Source organism: Anopheles bellator, chromosome 1, assembly GCF_943735745.2.
Source record: "Anopheles bellator chromosome 1, idAnoBellAS_SP24_06.2, whole genome shotgun sequence".
NCBI lineage: Eukaryota > Metazoa > Arthropoda > Insecta > Diptera > Culicidae > Anopheles > Anopheles bellator.
In genome coordinates this window covers 37,610,423-37,628,590 of record NC_071285.1, presented here as the reverse complement: position 1 = coordinate 37,628,590, position 18,168 = coordinate 37,610,423, and the positions used below count along the sequence as shown (strand labels likewise).

The window sequence follows — 18,168 nt, the reverse complement described above, 5'->3', positions numbered from 1 at the left end:
TCATCTTAAGTCGTGCGGCGACCCACCGTTTGTGACGAGGTCAACACATTTACTACTTTCGACAACAGTTCGACGTGACCGGCGGAAAAGAAGACCTTCTGCTCGTCGTGAGCGCTAGAAATAAATCATCCGAACGCTGGCCACAGCTCTTTAGGCGGTGCCGCAAAGTGTGTTGCGTTTGCGTGTGATGGTGGCATAAGTGCTTAGGGAAGCCCTTGAAGCCCTGAAGCCACCCTAAGTATACTTTCAACACGCGGCCATCGCCCAGACGTCCAAGATGCAGCACGGATGCAGGAGAATGCACCGGGCCACCGCAAGCAGGAAACAGGTTTGGCTCGTAGCCCTCGTGGCTCTGTCGGTGGGACCGGTTGCCCGGACGCAGATCATCAACCGGACGCCACACTTTATCCCGGGCAGCGGAGACATGTCCCGGTTCAGTTTGCTCGAAAACACCCCGGTCGGCAGTGTGGTCTATCAGTTGAGAGGTAAGTCGGGTGGATACCGGATGATACAATTGGCCACGCGGGGAGTGCCACTCTTGGTTTCGTTTAATTATGCAGCCAGGAGACAGAAAGCCGGGGACTGCAGCAGCAGGTTTTTGGGGGGTTACAGCTCCAGACGTTGAATGAGCGAGATCTTGTTTTGTCCTCGAAGGCACACCACTCCGGAGAGGTGTTTAACAAGTTTTAATTTCACTTTTTGTCCGTCCGATCGCCGGTTTTGTCGTCCGAAAGGGAAGTCAGCTCAAGTTGATCCAGTTCGTCATTCACTTCCCACTCGTCTCTGGGAAGGCTGTGAATGGCAACACTCTTGCTTCACCGGGCGCCGCCCCGGGTCACGGTCCGTTGGCAGAGGTCTTCGCAAGGAAAACTGTCGAACCAAATCGTCGTCGTCCCGCGGGGCCAAACAATGATACCTTTTCTGACAATGACAACGAAATTGGTTCGCCTTCCTTCTCAGCGACGCGAAAGCGACACCCGAGACTAGGTGACCCTTTATGAGCTGGGAAGCTCGGTAACGGAAGTGCCGATCTGGTTCAGTGTTGAATCGTCGGACGCTTAGCACAGGCAATTTAGATGGCAAGGAATTAAAAGTAATGATAGAGTTTACGTTGGGTCCAATGTTTGGGGACCGGAGTGGACTGTTAAAAGAAGTTCATGCTGCTAGAAGAAAGTGACTAAAATTGTTCAGTAACTCAGTCTTCGCGCCCACGACTGGTTGTTTGCATTTTTATAGACGTCGCTCTTTTTCTTTCTTTGGTTATGTTTGTGTCTATGTTTAGAGGCTTATGTTCTTGTACTGAAACGAAATCTTTACCCGCTTACAGACGTTTTATCAAGAGTATCGTTTCCCTCAGTTTTCCTCTTCATAGCTAAAAATAATATACTTATTTTCATTATTGCAATAGTCAGGACAAGAAAAGGCAACGCTTTACGTTGATGTAATGAGGGGTTTACTTCTTGCCACCAATCGAGAAGGAAAACATACACAAAGCCGAGCCCATGGCCGCAGATGCAAGCTTGCCCCGAAAATTGGGTCACCCAAAGATGGCATAAAGTACGGGCGTTAATTGCAGCACGTGTTTCCACATCGCAGACAACACACATGAAACAAAACTGTGCGACATCTGTTTATGCTCAGGTTGCCCAATTGAGTAACGAGTTCACGAATGGAGCAAAACACTTGTAGGCACGACGATGAAGCACGATAAATGAAAGCTACGCAACGTGCTGTTGACACGAATCACGTTGTTCAGTGGCAAGTAGAATCAGTTTCAGGTAGTTTGTCTGCTCCCTTCACTTGACCAACAGACGGAACACAGGAAATTGATTCTCCGCTTTAACCACACCACCCATTATCGATTCAAAGGCACACGAAAGCCTATTCCCCAATCTGGGAGGATGAAAGTCGCAAACCAGCGTAGTAATTGGATGGTAATTGATGCTCATCGATTCAAACCAGTTAAATCGATCTTGGAGCTGGAGCAACAAAAAACGGCCAACGGAATGGTTAAATTAAAACGCCGCATCAATCGTCCGTTCGTTCTCCGTTTTCCCGGCCGGCCATTGCGCTACGCCAGCATCAGTTCCAGAAAAGCTGCGCTCATTAGGCCCATTAGGCTCGGGCGCGCCGGAACGGAAAATGCTGGCTGGCTGGCTGGCTGGCTGGCTGGCTGGCGGAACCACTCGCATTTTCGTTCACCACCCACCCCACACCAATGATGTTGAAAACGAGAGCAAACTGGTTACATAATTATATATGCCGAAAAAAACGAGACGAAAGAAAAAAAACACTATCCTCATAAGCCGTGTGCCAAACGAAGCTCGTTGGGGCTTTTAAACACCATCATCCCTCGAGCATAACAGCTGGTTTTCATCGGAGCCTGAGGTGCCACCCAAGGCTGAAGGTTTCTGGGGTGATGAAAATCGGCGGTCGATGAATGATTAGGAAAATAAAGCTTGCGCGACGTGAAGCCCATATGAAGCCGGAGAAAAGCCCAGTCGAGGGTCTCGGTTTCCACACACGGTCTCTAGACCGAGGACTTTGCTTCGTTCAATGTTTGCTAACCATCTCGCTGAGCTTCGATTAAAATGCCTTTCAATGGATGGATTTGCTTCAGACGACTGTAGCCGGCGAGAGCTTGTTACGAACCTAATTCTCATCGAAAAAAGTTTTCCGTTACCGGGCACCCCCATTACCGCCACCACTGTTCAATAACCGTTGTTTTGCACAATCTTTCACGCTACCCGAGACTCATCAATCGATTGAATCCGCGGTTTCTGCGACTTACTTCCGTCCGGCATATGCTGCTCGCACCAAATGCCGTCGTCGAGCCAGCGGCAATCGGCAAGCATAACGGTCTACCATCGTCAATCGGTTCCGCAAATTGGCTGACGTTCTCGAGCGGAAAATCCTACACCACAACCGGGTCTCGTTGTGGTGAGTAAATTCTGCAAGACTTCTGTAAAAAGGGCGAAATAACAGCGGGGGGCCTAATTCGAGTAACGGGTGTCGATGCCGAGGGCAAACCGAGGGCCGTTTGGAACAACCGGACCGGTCCATCGTTGTAAGGTGCCCCGTAGAAGAATAGAAATTTCTAGTCGATTAATAGATAAATTCTAGTAGTTGATAATAGTCAATGACATGAATGAAATTCGAATGAACATAATCGATTTGTACAATTAAACAGTAGATGGTTGGCATAAGTAGGAATGGTTGATGGACTTTCTCGATTTACCGACTGAAAACTTCAATGAACTGCAGAATTGTTCGGTAATTTATTGAATAATCTACACATTATCAACGATTCTTAACAAACCTAATATTCCCCCAACTATATGGACCAAGATTGAACCGATTTAGAAAACACATCTTCCGTTATCGAAAATTAGACACCACATCGTCTTCAAACGTGCTTCAAACGTGCTCGGTCCCAGACACATCAAAAATGTCGCCGCGAACGCCATCTCACAAGCAAGCATCTGAAGATCCGATAAAAAAAAACCCGAAAACTGGGTCAGTATAAGAAACGGAGACGGAAAAAAGCAAAAACTCAAAGTCAGACATTCCCCGGGGAAATCACGGTTGATAGCACGTTGCTGCCAGGGGGCCGGCCGTCGCAAGATTCAATTGTCGCTGTTTCACGGCCAACCCGGCGTGGCGCCCGGAAGGAGTTCGGGAGGAAGCATTTCTTTTTAACCCCTTTTTCGGCGGCTCACCCGCCGGCGCGGCAGCATTGGGTGGCTTTCACTTGCGAGCTCGAGAGGGACACGAAAAAGACAGACTCCGGAATGCTGGAGAAATCTTTTGTTCCGATCGCGCAACAAGAGAGAAAGAAAAAGACGACCGAAATCGACGACCATCGCTAATGTTCGTCGATGGATTTAGTGTTTGATTTAGGACCATTTTCTATCTTTTCGAAAGTTAGTGAACAGTTTACTGCCATACTGTGCCCCGGGAGGTGGCTAGTCAGAGAGATGCGCAGCGGGACTAGGATGTCGAATGGTGCGAAATAAACACTTCCACCTAATGCACCACGTGTTCGCGACATGTGTTTTCGGAAATTGAAACAAAATAGAGATCGCGGTGGCCCGCCATTTGAACAGCTCTTTGGTAGGACGTCCTCTAATTAGAGGAAGAAGACAAGCGGAGTGGCTAAATTCGACTTTTAACAAATTGGCGAGACCGGTTTTTGTTACAGTTCTTCTTAAGCTTCGCAAGTATTACATAGAACGTCTGAAATAGCAACCCTAACTGCTTGTTTTATAAACACACTGAATGAGTAATTAATTAATCCTGGAATTTACTATTTATGCTCATTAGCCCAGCATAGATCCTGAACACTAAGACGCTAAAAGTCAATCATCTATTCGGCCCATCAATATTCTATCGAGCACATACTGTTAACACTGAGTTTTGGGAAACAAACAAAACCCGTGTGCAGTTTTTTTTTCAATTTTCCTCATCGGAAATGTAATAATATATCAAAAACAACACCACACGAGTACCAACCACCGTTTGTGAAGCGGCTGCGAAATTTCGAAGGTAGCAATTAATGACGGCTCGCGGCCCAACAGCCTACTATGTGGACCCTACCGTCAAATTACTCAACCTTACTACTTAGGTACTCGAAGATCGGCGCCCTCCGCGTCGAATGCATTTACATCGTAAAGCCCACATGTGGCTCTCACCTCGCGGAGGTGGCACATTAATGATCCGTACTGAAAGCAACGAAAGTGAACCTGACCATCATACTACCCACGGAACGGATGATGAAACGAGTGAAACCGAAGAGCCGTTCTGTTACTTCCCCGTTGAGCCACGCTTCCAATCATTCCGCTTCCCAAAGCCAACCATTCACAGACTGTAAAGGTTAGGGAGTCCGTCGGGTGGTGGTCAACAAGATGCCTTTCGCCGTGCCCGGCGATGTGGCCTTCGATGCTGCACAATCGGCACGAGAAGTGTTCTCGCCTCGGTCTTAGCATTCTGAGCGTTTATGCTGCGCTAGCGTTCACCCAGGCGTGGCCCTGCAAGATCGTTACCCAACTCGGTGCTCGGTCTGAACCTACCTTTCAGTCCGCATTGAACCCAACCAAGGCCAGGAGCCTGGAGGCTCTAATCGCAGGCCGCAGATCTTCCACTCGCACACATGTAGGGAAAAATACTCTTCTCTAGAGCATGTGCTTTATTTGTCCGTTTCCTTTGACAATCGTTTTGGTAATGACTGGTACTATTAAAAAGCTGCTACAATCCGACTACCGCGACCCCTATGGAAGTTCCCACACCATTCCTACACACATACCTCCGCGAACTCCTATGTTGGTCTTCGAAACTAGTTCAGCACATCACAGACCCGGCGCGACTTCAATCGCTTTTGGGGCGTCCCCACAGCCCACAGCATACTGTGTTGCCGGTGTCATGGGAGGTATGAAATGTCAGCAATTCGTCATCGTCGCGGGCTCGGTACATACGGCTAGATACTCTGCCGTTGCCATGGCACTTTCTTTCCCACGATCGATGTGGAGCACGCACCAAACGAAGCGCTCCGATGGTAGCTACGATTGAACGGGTCCGGAACCTATGGAATGGAGACCGTTTGGTGTGAAGTTATGCTATCTAGTGTCCTTTAGTCATCTCGTAAAGTGTGATGTGCACGGTTCAGGAAACAGTGTGTTAAACCAATTACATGCCTGTTAACTAGCACTTCCTACCTGTGAATTTAAATAATATCATTAGCAAGGAAAACCCCTGCGCCCGAAATAGGGGTCCACCAGAAAAGAGAGGCGTCCATTTCACGCCAGTTGCATTTTGGATGGAATCCATTACGACGGTTTGATCATGGTTGTGGAACGCCCAAAAGGCATTCATTAGTGCGTTTGAAACGATAAAACAACAATAAACAACCAAACCGTGATCACGTGCCGTGAAAGCGCTTCGCACCTGACGTCACGTACCCTGTGATATGGTTACGAAGTGTTAGTAGCGCTAACCTATGCTAATGTTTCTAAAGCAAGGTCTTTGAACGCAGAATCATTGAAAAACACCGGTCTCTGGTTTTGGTTCTTATGTCACTGGAGTAATAGAAGGCACATAAGCTCTCGGTCAAACAGTCCGCGATTGTTTTACTTCGTTCATTCGCTAATGGTTCGTTGAATTTTACGTTACTCCTTTGGATAACAAACTATGATAAGGAAATAATGAACTACTGCAATCAACCATCAGCATTTGAGAATGAATTAAATCACTCGTGCAGTTAGTTTTCCTTCATTCTCCGTACCCTTTCGAAGGTTATCCAATGCACAATTATACGCGATCAGTTGCATTGCGTGGTGTGGTTTTGGACCAGAAGCTCAACGCAATGTGCCCATTTCATATCACGCAATGGTGGCAAAAACAGCACAAAAAGGCAAATGCAACTCACATCCAAACATTAAAATTCACCACGAAGCAATGGTTGAACGATTTGAACCGGGGCCTAAGTGATGACGTCTTCCGGAGACCATTCGATGACCGATCGAAGACGTAACCCCCATAACTGGTTTCGTTTCGCTGTTTGGCGAACAAACGTGCGAAGCATTTTAGGGGCCATTTACCTGCTTTCTATGCTGAGTTTCGTTCATTCTCCCTCCCGGTTGGGAGCCACGATGTTTGATGTTGCATGTTGAGAGGCAAGAAAGAGCGTCGAAATGGAACATGGAGAACATTAGCCATTAGAATGTAGAACCAAGCAGAAGACCCGTTAGGTTGGAACGGTTTATGATGCCGAGTGGTGACCGCAATTTTTCACATCGTTTTTTTCCAGGTGTTGACCCCGAGGGAAGCAAGTTACGGTTCAGCATCTCCGGGCCGGTGTTTAGTGTCGATCGTGACTCGGGAGTCGTCCGGTTACGCCAGTCACTGGACCGTGAGCAACAGGACACGGTGGAGGTAATCATCAGCATCACAGGTGAGTCGCCACCTCGGCCGTGTCCACGTAGTATCGACTGCTATAAGGGGCCTTTTCGTTCCAACCTCCAGATGAAAGCATCCTCGGTACCGAGCCGAACACCGTTTCGCTTCGCCGCGAAATCCCGATCCGGGACTACAACGACAATGCGCCGGTATTCGTCGGTCGTCCGTACAGTGCGACGATCAGCGAGTCAACGAAACCGGGCAGCAATGTAACGGTGAGCCCGGAAATAGTGGCCACCGACCAGGACGAGGGTGCGAACGCCGAGCTGACGTTTTCCTGCTATCAGGATCCGACCAAGGGGTCCGACGATATCTGCGAAGTGTTTACGGTGCACACGGAGAAGATCGCCCAAGGCAAGTTCGGAGCGTGGCTCGAGCTACGCAAACCGTTGGACTTTGAGACGCGTCCCTCGTACATCCTGACGGTCCAGGCGAAGGATGGATCGCCGAATAATGCACTGCGCGCTTACGCAACCGTCGCGATCACGATCCTCGACGTGCAGGATCAGCCGCCGGTGTTCATCAACGCACCGTACTCGGCCACGATCCCCGAAAACACGATCGAAGGTACGGCCGTGCTGACGATCAACGCCACCGACGGTGACACCGGTAACCCGAACCCACTCATGCTGATGCTGGAGAACGAACCGATGGGTCACTTCCGGTTGAATTACATCGGTCACCCAAGGTCCGGGGTAGCGGAGCTAATCACCACCGGTAAGCCGCTGGACCGGGAGGATCCCATCATCACCCAGAACGGTGGTGCTTACACGTTCGGGCTGAGGGCGACGGAGCTGATCAACAACGAGCTGCCGGGGGACACAACCGTTTCGCAGATCACGATCGTACTGACCGACGTGGACGATCACATCCCGGAGTTTAACCAGCCGGCGTACGATGTGACGATACCGGAGAACCTCGAGCAGGATACGCCCTTGCCGGGCCTTTCGATCATCGTAACGGACAAGGATCTGGGGCCAAACAGCCGGTACACGCTAGCCCTCCGCAGCGTACGCAACGCCGAGGGGGTGTTTGCGGTGGTCCCAACGCACGGCGAAGGCCGCACACCGGTGGTGGTGAAAGTCCTCAACTCATCCCGCCTCGACTACGACGTCCCGCAGGACGACGACAAAACGTTCATCTTCGAGCTGTCGGCCTCCGTCGACGGTGAGGAACGCTCGAAGGCGACGGTTACGGTGCGGCTCCAGGATGCGAACGACAACTCGCCGATGTTCCCGCAGACCACCTACTCGCTGACGGTGCGTGAAAACTCCCCGCGCGGCTTCAAGATCGCCGACATCGTCGCGACGGATCACGACGCCGGCATGTTCGGACGGCTCGTGTACGCCGTGAAGGGCTTCGGGGCGGAGTTTTTCCGCACCAATCCCACCGACGGGGGGCTCTACGTTGAGCGCAATCTGGACTACGAGGAGCAGAAGAGCTACAGCTTGGCGCTGGTGGCAACCGATGGCGGCGGTCGCGAGACGAACGCGAACGTGTTTATTGACGTGCTGGACGAGAACGATAATTATCCGGCTTTCGAGGCACTCGAGTATACGCGCACAATCCGTGAGGGAGCCAGCGAGTTTGAGCCGCAGTTTTTCGTGCGTGCTACCGACGCGGACGGACCGCAGCAGGGTGCGGGACGGGTTAGTTACACGATCGAATCGGAGAACAGCATCTCGGGGCACGTGTTTGCGGTGGACCGGGTGACGGGCGAGATCCGGATTACGCGCCCGGTCAGCTCGATGGATACGGACCGCGGACAGTACGAACTGCTGGTGACGGCAACCGATCACGGTGTGCCGGCGCTGAAGAACGACACCCGGGTGCTGGTCCGGGTGGGCATCTCCGGCAACCAGCGGCCAATCTTCAAGGGCTACGGACCGGTGACACCGGGTCGCGACATTCCCGGACCACCGACGTACCGGGCGGCGATTCCGGAGAACGCAACGGTTGGATACAACGTCACAAGGGTTAGCGCAACCGATCCGGACGGTTTGGATGATCTCCTAACGTACCGAATTGTCGGCGCCAGTGACAACTTCGTCATCGACGACCAGTGAGTATGGCCGGTTTTGGGTGCGTTCCGTGAGTTTCTTTAACCTGGGGGTTCCTCCTCTCTCCCTACAGCACCGGCCTGATAACGGTGGCTCGTGATGCGCGGCTCGACCGAGATACGAACCCGGAAAGCTACGCCATTGTAGTGAACGCGATCGATGCCGGCTTCCCGATCCCGGAGACGGCCACCACAACGGTGCACGTCAAAATCGAAGACATCAACGACAAGCCGCCCCGTTTCACGCAGCAAACTTACACGGCGTACGTTTCGGAGCGGAGTGCGATCGGCTCGGAGGTGGTCCGCGTGGCGGCCAAAGACACGGACGTGAGCGCCCGGATCGAGTACTCGATCATCGAGCCGATTACGGCCGTCACCAAGGGCGGCATCCCGCTGCTGACCACGTCCTCCTACGACTACAGCCAGGCGTTCCGCATCGGCAAGGACGATGGCACGATCTACGTCAACAGTACGCTCAACTACAACTACGCCGCGGTGATCACGCTCACCGTTAAAGCGGTCGACAAGAATGCACAGATCGCGCCCGAGAAGCAGTACGACCAGACGGAGGTGACGCTGTTCGTGCAATCGTTCAAGGACACCAACCCGCTGTTCCGCAACAAGGGCTGGTCGACGGTGCGGCCAAAGATCGAGGTAAAGGTGAAGGAGGAATCTCCGGTCGGGGCCGTAGTGTTTCGCATCGAGGCGGACGATCCGGTGTCCGATGTTCCGATCACCGACTACGAGCTTCTGATGCCCGACGTCGACGGGTACTTCGGTCTGAATGAGCGTACGGGAGAGATTTCACTGCGCAAGCGGCTCGACTACGAGACGTACAACCGGACCACGATCGACTTTGTTGTAAAGGCGATCACCAGCAACCGGAAACGGCAGTCACTGGCCTACGTCAATGTGACAGTCGAGAACGTCAACGACAACGCGCCCATCTTCACCGAGCGGGACGGGTACCGTGTGTCGGTGCGGGAATCGGACCGCTATCCCCAGCTGGTGGCCACCGTCCACGCAACCGACGCCGATGTCGTCCGCACCGAAAAGGATGCCCTGCTCCGGTACAACGTAGTGTCGTACAGTCTGTTCGGTTCCCACTCGAACCTCTTCACGATCGGCAACACGACGGGCGAGATCCGCATCGCACCCGGACAGTCACTCGACCGGGAGAAGCAATCCGTCCTGAAGCTGGTAGTCGTGGCCGAGGATGCCCCCGGTCGGCCGACGGAGGCAAAGCGAACGAATCTGGAGGTGGTGATCGATGTGCTGGACGTAAACGACAATGCTCCGATTTTCGGACAACGCTCTTACACCGCCGTCATCCCGGAGAACGTGCTGGTGGACACATTCGTCATCGCAATCACGGCACACGATCCCGACGAAGGGCTCGGTGGCGAGGTTCGGTACGACATACTGAATGAAGGCGAAGCTAACGGTAAGTGCGGCAAAGCTACGACTTCCTTCATTCGATTCTTTTTAATACCGTCGAGCCGGGTTTTATTCAACCTCAGGGCTGCTGCAAATCAATCCCAAGACGGGGGAAATCAAAACGAAGGCAATGTTAACCGGTAAGGGACGATCGGATCCGTACGAGCTGGTAATCCGTGCGCAGGACAGCGGTAATCAGCTGCCAAAGCAAAGTTCCCTCTACAACGATGTCTCGTTTTCGCTGTACATCGGGGACATAAGTGCCAACGACGGCATTCCCTTTTTCATAGCCCCGAAGGTGGGTCAAACGGCAAACGTCACTGAGGTAAGTCCGGGAGGGAGTTCCGTTTTGAGAAGTATCTTTAAACCCTGCGTCAATGCCTTCGCCAGAATGCCACGATCGGTGCTCCGGTGTTTCAGGTAATTGCCAGCGATCCGGACAGTCCGGCCACACCGAGCGGGACGCTTCGTTATCGCATCCAGTCCGACATCGAGGATGCCAAATCGTTCAGCATAAATGGAAAGACCGGACTAATTACGACGACACGGTCACTGGATCGGGAAACGAAAGCAACCTACAATATTATCATTGAGGTGAGCGATATGGGTGAACCTCCGCAAGCATCAACCGTCGTGCTGCGCATCAACGTTCTTGACATCGATGATCATGTGCCGAGGTTTGTGCGGGACGTCGAGTCGCAACCACGTGAAATGGTCATTCTGGAGGAAGAACCGGCCGGTACGATTGTGGGTAACATTTCCGCCCTGGACGAGGATATCGGTGAGAACGGTGCGATCGATTATGAGATCGTGGAAGGAAATGAGCTGGGATTGCTGGAGATTTCTCGCACGGCCAACAGCGAGGCCATCCTTCGCACCACGCAACCGCTCGATCGGGAAACTATGGAAACGATCCGTTTGACAATTCGATGCTTCAAGTACGGAACCAACCCGGATCGCCTTCGCGATGGCTACAATCGGTTTGACAAATCACAGCAGCAGCTGCTAATTCGGATTACCGACCAGGACGATCACTCGCCGCAGTTCCAGCGCGAAAATCAAACGATCGGCATTCGGCACAACGTACCAATCGATACCCCGATCGCAAACAGCCGGGCGTTCGACGTTGATCCAAGCGCACATCCGATCGTTTATTCGATCCAAAGCATAAACTTCATCCCGCAGTTCTACCGGCGCGACAATCGCACCGAAGACTATACGAGCGTCTTCAGTTTGAACCCCGAGACGGCCGAGATCCGCACGACACGCAGCATGGCGAACTTTGTTGACGGTTACTTCCAAGTAACGGTCCGAGCGAGCAACAGCGATGATCCGGGGCGTATCAGCGAAACGCAGATGAAGATTTTCGTCATACGCGACAAATCGTTGCTGCGGTTTGTGTTCTCGCGTCCACCGACCGAAATCAGCCAGTTGCTGACAAACTTTAGCAGTGAGCTGCAGAACCGGCTGGCAGACTCGAACCTCGAGCTTTCCGTGTTTGACGCCCAGGTGCTCAGCCATGCCGATCATAGTCTGGACTTCAGCTCCACCGGTTCCTGCTTCCAGCTAACGCGTCACGGTTCTGCCTTGGCTCCGCTCGAAATGATGAAATTGATGGACAGTCCCGAGCTGAAGGAGCTGCTATCGGAGGTGTACGCCAAGTACTCGGTGCATAAGATCGACTCGTGCGCGGTCGGAAAGAAAGCACCGACCGGTGCACTGATTGCTTCCTCCGGCACCTGGCTGGTGATACTGGCCGGGTTGATAGGCTTTGCCGCCTTTGCCTCCACCATGACCGCTTGCTGTTTGGCGAAACGGTACGAAACTCTTCTATTGGGCAAGAGATGCCGTTACGTTACTTATTTCGCTTCCGATACTTGCAGATACAAGCAACAAGTACAATCGAGGAACTCACAGCGTATGGTCGGGTCGGACATCTACGGCAGTGCCACACCTGTGCTGTACACAGAGCCAATCTATGGGGCTCTGTAGCAGTAGCGGGCCGGCTGTCGCGCCCGAGAGGTGCAGAAAGTCTGTACAAACAAGTCATAAGATAAACCGCAACCGCATATCCGGTCACTTGTGCGCCATAGCCACGCACTAGGCGTTTTTAACCTCAAAAGAGTCAAAGGCTGCCTGGAACGAACGGGATCCGTGGTCGAGGTGTAAGGCCAAAACAGCTAGATACATGCAACAACCGGCAACGGCCAGGCACGGCTGCAGCTAGAAGCACCACGAAACGGATGGAAGACTAATATTTATTTTACTTCTAAGGGAAACACATTGTTATTGCTTTGTCTGCACCTGCACTGTAGCTGAACCGTGAAGGTCGACACGCAACACCGCCCGTGTCCTCCGAACTGAAGCGACCCAAACGCACCAGCATGGTCGGTAGAGGAACGTGCCGGATTGCAGATCAGAGCCGGATTGTCCAAGCAAATGCCAGGCTGCCAAAGGGGCTCTGCTCGAAACAACGCGCCGGGAAAGAGCCCGGGAACAAGGAAACGTGCCGTTTTGACTGCATTTTGATTGGATTTTGGTTGGTGTTTTTTTGTAAATAGCTAGCAGAAAGTAATAAAAGTACCATTGTTGATGAAATTTTAGTGGTTTCTTTTTCGGGTTTCAAGAACATAAAATTTCCATATCGAGGGGCAATGGGAAATTATGGGCACTCGGATGTCAACAATGACAAAAGCGCGACCTCAGGGAAAACTGATGCACGCACTTGAGACCATTTATCGAACGCTAAATAGAACACCAATAATAAAGAGCTGTTGAAGATAGTTATTTTAAAAAAACGGAACCAATGTTTCCTTTATTGATTAAAACACAAAGTACGAACAGAAAAGAACGTGAATACATTTCATCTACCACTTTCCGGATTATAGATCACTTTCGGTCCGAACCGTGCCATTGTTTCGAGTTGAGAGTAGTATCAAGCATAAACGTTACGTTGCATGATATAATAAACGATGTAAGAAATAAATTCCCCTCACCGATCCTCTGATATAGTGTGGTTTCAATACCTTTTCCAACCTTCATTCACCTCACTCGGTGCTGAAAGCCACTCGAAGAAGAGAAAGCATTGAGAACACGTCGGTCCGACGGCCACTTCTGAGAGACTACATCTTTTGCTCACACCACACAGCATTTTTATCTGATCCAATAGAATAATGTTACAACATATTTCGGTTACATTCGGACAGGCCGTTCTTGCGCGTACAATTTACGTGTTTAGCTAACGATTTGTTCCTACTGAAAATTACACGGTACGATTGGGGCCTAGTAGTGCCGAACGCATTACTACGCATCACGGACACACATGCACACACATACACTAGTGAGACGGCGGCTTAAAGATCAGTTTGATGCCGAACACTCGAAATCGCCATTGAGTTACTCACAACCCCAGTTTGCTAGCCCGAAAGCCCGAAGCATTGGATGCCGAAAAAGATTCACTAGGGAATTTTAAGAAGGTCCGCAACGAAAACAAATGTTCGACTCAACAATGGCTACCGGGCGTCAGTTGATTCCTACACCCGATCTACTTAAATGTACATCATCTCGGCCATGGAGGACATCTTTTTCGGTATGTAAACCAGGGTTTCAAAATAACTCGCCATCTCGTCGATGGTCACGTCACACGGCATGATGTTGAGGCGCGCCTGCTGCGAACAGGAAGCTGAGGCAGTCGACGAGGCAGAGGAAACGACGGTATTGGCGGTACTATTACTGGACCCGCTAGGGTACTGTGCGGGAGTCATTCCTAATGGCACCACTGACAGACCATCACTGTCCGTTGTACTGAGTAATTCAGCTCCATCGGAGCCGCTCTTGAAGCTCACTTCCGCACCATCACTGTCCAGCGACGAGGTACTGTTGCACTTCTTGAGCTGCCGCTTTCGATTGCGCCTTGCATGGGCTGAGGTTCGGCTCAACTGTTGCCAAGTCAGATCCATGGGCCGAAGCGCCCGGAAGCTGGTGTGGGTGTAATTCGGCATCTCGGAGACCTGCGACACTGAGTCAAGCGAAAGGTCACTGCACTGCGCAATCAGTAACCTGAAATCGAGCAGATCATCGCTAGCCTCAGCGGCGAAGCAGGCGGCGGCGAGGTTCGTCTCGGACCGCGACGCTTTCAGTGGTCCACCGGTGGCCGTCGTGCCTTCTCCAACTCCACTGTAGCGCTGTCCTAGTTGTGCCGTTTTGCCATCGCTCTGTCTTCGCAAGCACTTGTGCACGCAATGGCCAATGTTGCGCAGAACGGCGTCACGCACGATAGCCTTTCTTTCGGTGCGATGTTTGTGCTTGAAGGTTCGCTGATTGCGGATGCCATGCTCAAGATGTAACGCACTGCTGTGTCTGTGGGTCACCGTGGCTTTACTAGCGCTCATAGCACTGGTAGAGACTGCCGATGGCGATACTATTCCCCCTGTGATGCTGGTCCCCCCGGGTATGGATACAGACCGTTCGGCCCCACATTCACAGCGATTTCCAAAAATCTTCCTCATTAGCTGGTGATCTTGCTGGCGGCTTTGGCTCGCACAGTCCAGCTCTGTGTGAAACGGATTTTTCTCGGCTGTCTGTCTAGCTGTGCTGGCGCAGGAAGATAAACCTCCGGCATGTAACTGTTCAAACGTTTTCAACGTTTCCTCCAACGCGAGCTGCTCATCTAGCAGTGAGCCCATCTCTGTTCGTTGTTCGCGGCGGGCTAGAAAGATAGAACAATCGTGATGTTTACCGTTTGACTATACCGATTTGCCAATTAAAAGAAAAACAACTCACATAATCCACGCCAGTAGCAGTGTTCTCAGAGACAGCCACACACCGGACCGGTCTGCAAGTGAAGGACGTTAATCATAAAATACTTCAAACAAATAGCTATTCAAATCACACAACTATCAGAGCAAGCCACCGTTGCGTCGACGAACTTGAGAAACTGATAACAGTCGTAGCGATAATGGCAACACTGTGTCAATGTGTTTGGAGGCCTTAATGCAACCAGTTTTTGCGTACTAAAATGCCAAAGGATACCAAAGTTATAAAGGAAAACCTTCGCGTGAAATTGGATAGAAAGTAGAACAAAGCCACGCACATAGAATACCAGTCAGACCTTTGAGTCCGCTCGAATACGGAAATCACTTCCGCGGATCAGGAAGTAGCCAAGATTTCCTTGTATGGAAACCTGCAGCGAAACAGTTATGTCTTTTTTAAATAAATTTGTACAGAAACGGTTGTCAATTGAAGCATGAATTAATTAAAAGGTATCAACGCACCAATATCATATCGTATTTGGCAATCAGAATTGCAAGGATAGCTGAAATTGGAAATCTACATTTTCTTTTGCGTCTTTCATTCCGTCTCTAAAGCCAAATGTCACGTTACGTGACGTCAAACAGGAAGACCTTCTGTTTATTTTTTTCCTCCCGTTGTGCGCACTGTGCTTCGTCACAGTATCCAATGTTTACTTTCTGCACGATCGTGTTCTCGTGAAACAACGCAGTACGCGACGCTGGCTCAAAAAACTTACGTAAGAACATGAGTTTCACCGAAGCCAACCCTCGAAAACTGGTTGCGCGCACTTTGATGGACAGTCCTGCGTTTAGGCACATACACGATTGGACACGAATGAATCACTGTTGCGTTAGATATTTCATCAGCAAAAGCCACACATACTCGAAGGACTCACCTTTGGCGTGAGTTGATGACGAGAGGATGCGTATCGCTCTTTTGTGCGCTCCAACAAACGATTGTCCCTTGATTTTCACACTTCCAAGCGGGAAAAAAACACTTCGTGTAGCAGAGGCTAGTGGTCTGTGATGAAAACAAACATAGCTTGGGCTCAGCCAAAAAACGCACTCATCGACGAACTGTTTAGAAACACACAGAGTAAGCCAGTGATTCATCAAAACGAAATCTGAATCGATGAAACACACTTGACAGTTCACAGCGTTGGTCGATTTTGCGTAAAAGCAATAGGTGAACGTTGGGAAGGTAGCGAAAATAGAGAAAATGTAGGTCCCAATCCAATTAATGAAGATCTTTGTTTAATAATCTTACTATGGGTATTCTAACTTTGTTTAATAGTTTTGAATTTTGTTCAATAAGTTCACGCTGGTTCTGGCTGCCAGCATTGTAAATTTGAGCGTCATTCTCCCTTTAAGCAGAAGCAGCAGCAAAAGAATCATAAGTAAAAACTCATCTTGTATTCCTTAATAATTATCAGAAGGCTTACATTGCCAGCTTTGCATCGCGTACCTTATCGAGAGATGTTGCGTGATCAAAGTGCTTCGAGCTTAATTGCTTGTGGGGGAAGAAAGTTAGAGTACCGCACGAAACCGTGATCCATCTTTAATTGGCTTGCCTTGCCGGTTTGTTTGGTAAACCAGCCAGCCGCCAATTATCGAAACAAAGGACTTCAGTTTAAGAGCATCCTTATCTCTAACATTTCAATCAACATAAAAAACGAATGCACCGTCGTAACTCAACATGATTAATCATCCACACCATGCTCTCTGAATTGTTCTCGCGTGAACCGCTAATCACGTTGCTTGCTTATCATGCTTAATGCTTACTTCGTAATGAGAAGAGGGTTTCTCAAGGTCAAACTGTAACTGTGGAACTATATGTACGTTTATGTGTCTTGCATTTAATCATGTATTTTCTCTTTTCGATAAGCACTTAAAAGCAGTTGAGTTGCACTTAAAACATAAGGAATTCACTCCGCAGCGGAAGCCGCCGCGTCACGGGTGCTTATTCGTACACCCATCCTTCGGTGGCCGGAGTCCAGGAAACCAGTTCCTCGTCCTTGAACCAAAGGGCAATTTCCTTGTTCGCCGACTCAACGGCGTCCGAACCGTGAATGATGTTGCGGCCAACCTGCACACACAGGTCACCACGGATGGTTCCGGGCTCGGAATCGGCCGGGTTGGTGGCCCCCAGCATTTTGCGACCAGTCTTGACGGCGTTCAGTCCTTCCCAAACCATCGGCACCACCGGGCCGGAGCTCATGTACGAGACGAGTCCGGGGAAGAATGGGCGAGAGGACAGATCGGCGTAGTGCTTTTCGAGCAGATCCTTCGATGGCTGCAAAAAAAACAGGAAAGCTGCTTATCAAATCCATTTATACCCGGCTTGTTGCGACCACGTTTTTCTTCCGCAAATTTGGAGGTTATGACACCTGGCAGAAAGAAGACAGTGGTTGGATGAAAATAGGACACTTACGAACACAAACTTCAGCGCCACCAGCTTGAAGCCCTTGGCCTCGAAACGCTCGATGATTTTCCCGACGAGTCCTCGCTGGACACCGTCCGGTTTAACCATGATGAAGGTACGTTCCTTGTTGGCAGCCATCGCAGAAGAAAATAATGAGAAAAATGCAAGAAGCGATCCGATCATGCAAAATGCTCGACACGGAATACGGGAATGTTGAGGTTCGCAAACACCGGCTAGGCCACGACTGTTTTCTGGACCTGGACTAAATAGCCAAGAAAGTTACTGGCACTGTACTCTTTTCAAGCAAGCAGCTGGGTGCTGTTGCACATGAAACGATAAGAACGTGATTCTGCGGCTCATGTGAGATCCCGTTTCAATTTCATTTCTCAAGCAATTCGTTCTGCTTAAGATCACAGATCCATTAGCAATAGGATATTAAAATGTAGTGGCATGTTGGAAATGTTTGCAACGCAGCATATTTTGTATTTATTGCGATCACGCACCAGCGC

The 18,168-nt window shown here is 50.5% G+C and overlaps 3 protein-coding genes across 4 annotated transcripts; 1 reads left to right on the top strand and 2 right to left on the bottom strand.

The window, feature by feature from the left end:
* Positions 1-298: 298 nt before the first annotated feature.
* LOC131215533 (cadherin EGF LAG seven-pass G-type receptor 3) lies at positions 299-12,439 on the top strand. Its single transcript, XM_058209923.1, has 7 exons — positions 299-485; positions 6,803-6,946; positions 7,018-9,013; positions 9,085-10,454; positions 10,531-10,772; positions 10,838-12,264; positions 12,331-12,439. The coding sequence occupies exons 1-7, from the start codon at positions 299-301 to the stop codon at positions 12,437-12,439; spliced, it is 5,475 nt and encodes a 1,824-aa protein (XP_058065906.1).
* An 855-nt stretch (positions 12,440-13,294) lies between these two features.
* Positions 13,295-16,263, bottom strand: LOC131213482 (oxidative stress-responsive serine-rich protein 1). 2 transcript variants are annotated; one of them, XM_058207529.1, is made up of 3 exons: positions 16,134-16,263; positions 15,230-15,281; positions 13,295-15,155 (listed from the first exon to the last, which is right to left on the bottom strand). In XM_058207529.1, the coding sequence occupies exon 3, from the start codon at positions 15,130-15,132 to the stop codon at positions 13,996-13,998; it is 1,137 nt and encodes a 378-aa protein (XP_058063512.1). In that variant the 5' UTR covers positions 15,133-15,155; positions 15,230-15,281; positions 16,134-16,263; the 3' UTR covers positions 13,295-13,995. The 2 variants fall into 2 exon arrangements, with proteins under 2 accessions (XP_058063512.1, XP_058063520.1); XM_058207537.1 differs by lacking the exon at positions 16,134-16,263 and adding an exon at positions 15,975-16,037.
* An 810-nt stretch (positions 16,264-17,073) lies between these two features.
* Positions 17,074-17,884, bottom strand: LOC131211523 (nucleoside diphosphate kinase). The gene is made up of 2 exons (XM_058205060.1): positions 17,669-17,884; positions 17,074-17,530 (listed from the first exon to the last, which is right to left on the bottom strand). The coding sequence occupies exons 1-2, from the start codon at positions 17,840-17,842 to the stop codon at positions 17,198-17,200; spliced, it is 507 nt and encodes a 168-aa protein (XP_058061043.1). The 5' UTR covers positions 17,843-17,884; the 3' UTR covers positions 17,074-17,197.
* Between the last annotated feature and the right edge of the window lie 284 nt (positions 17,885-18,168).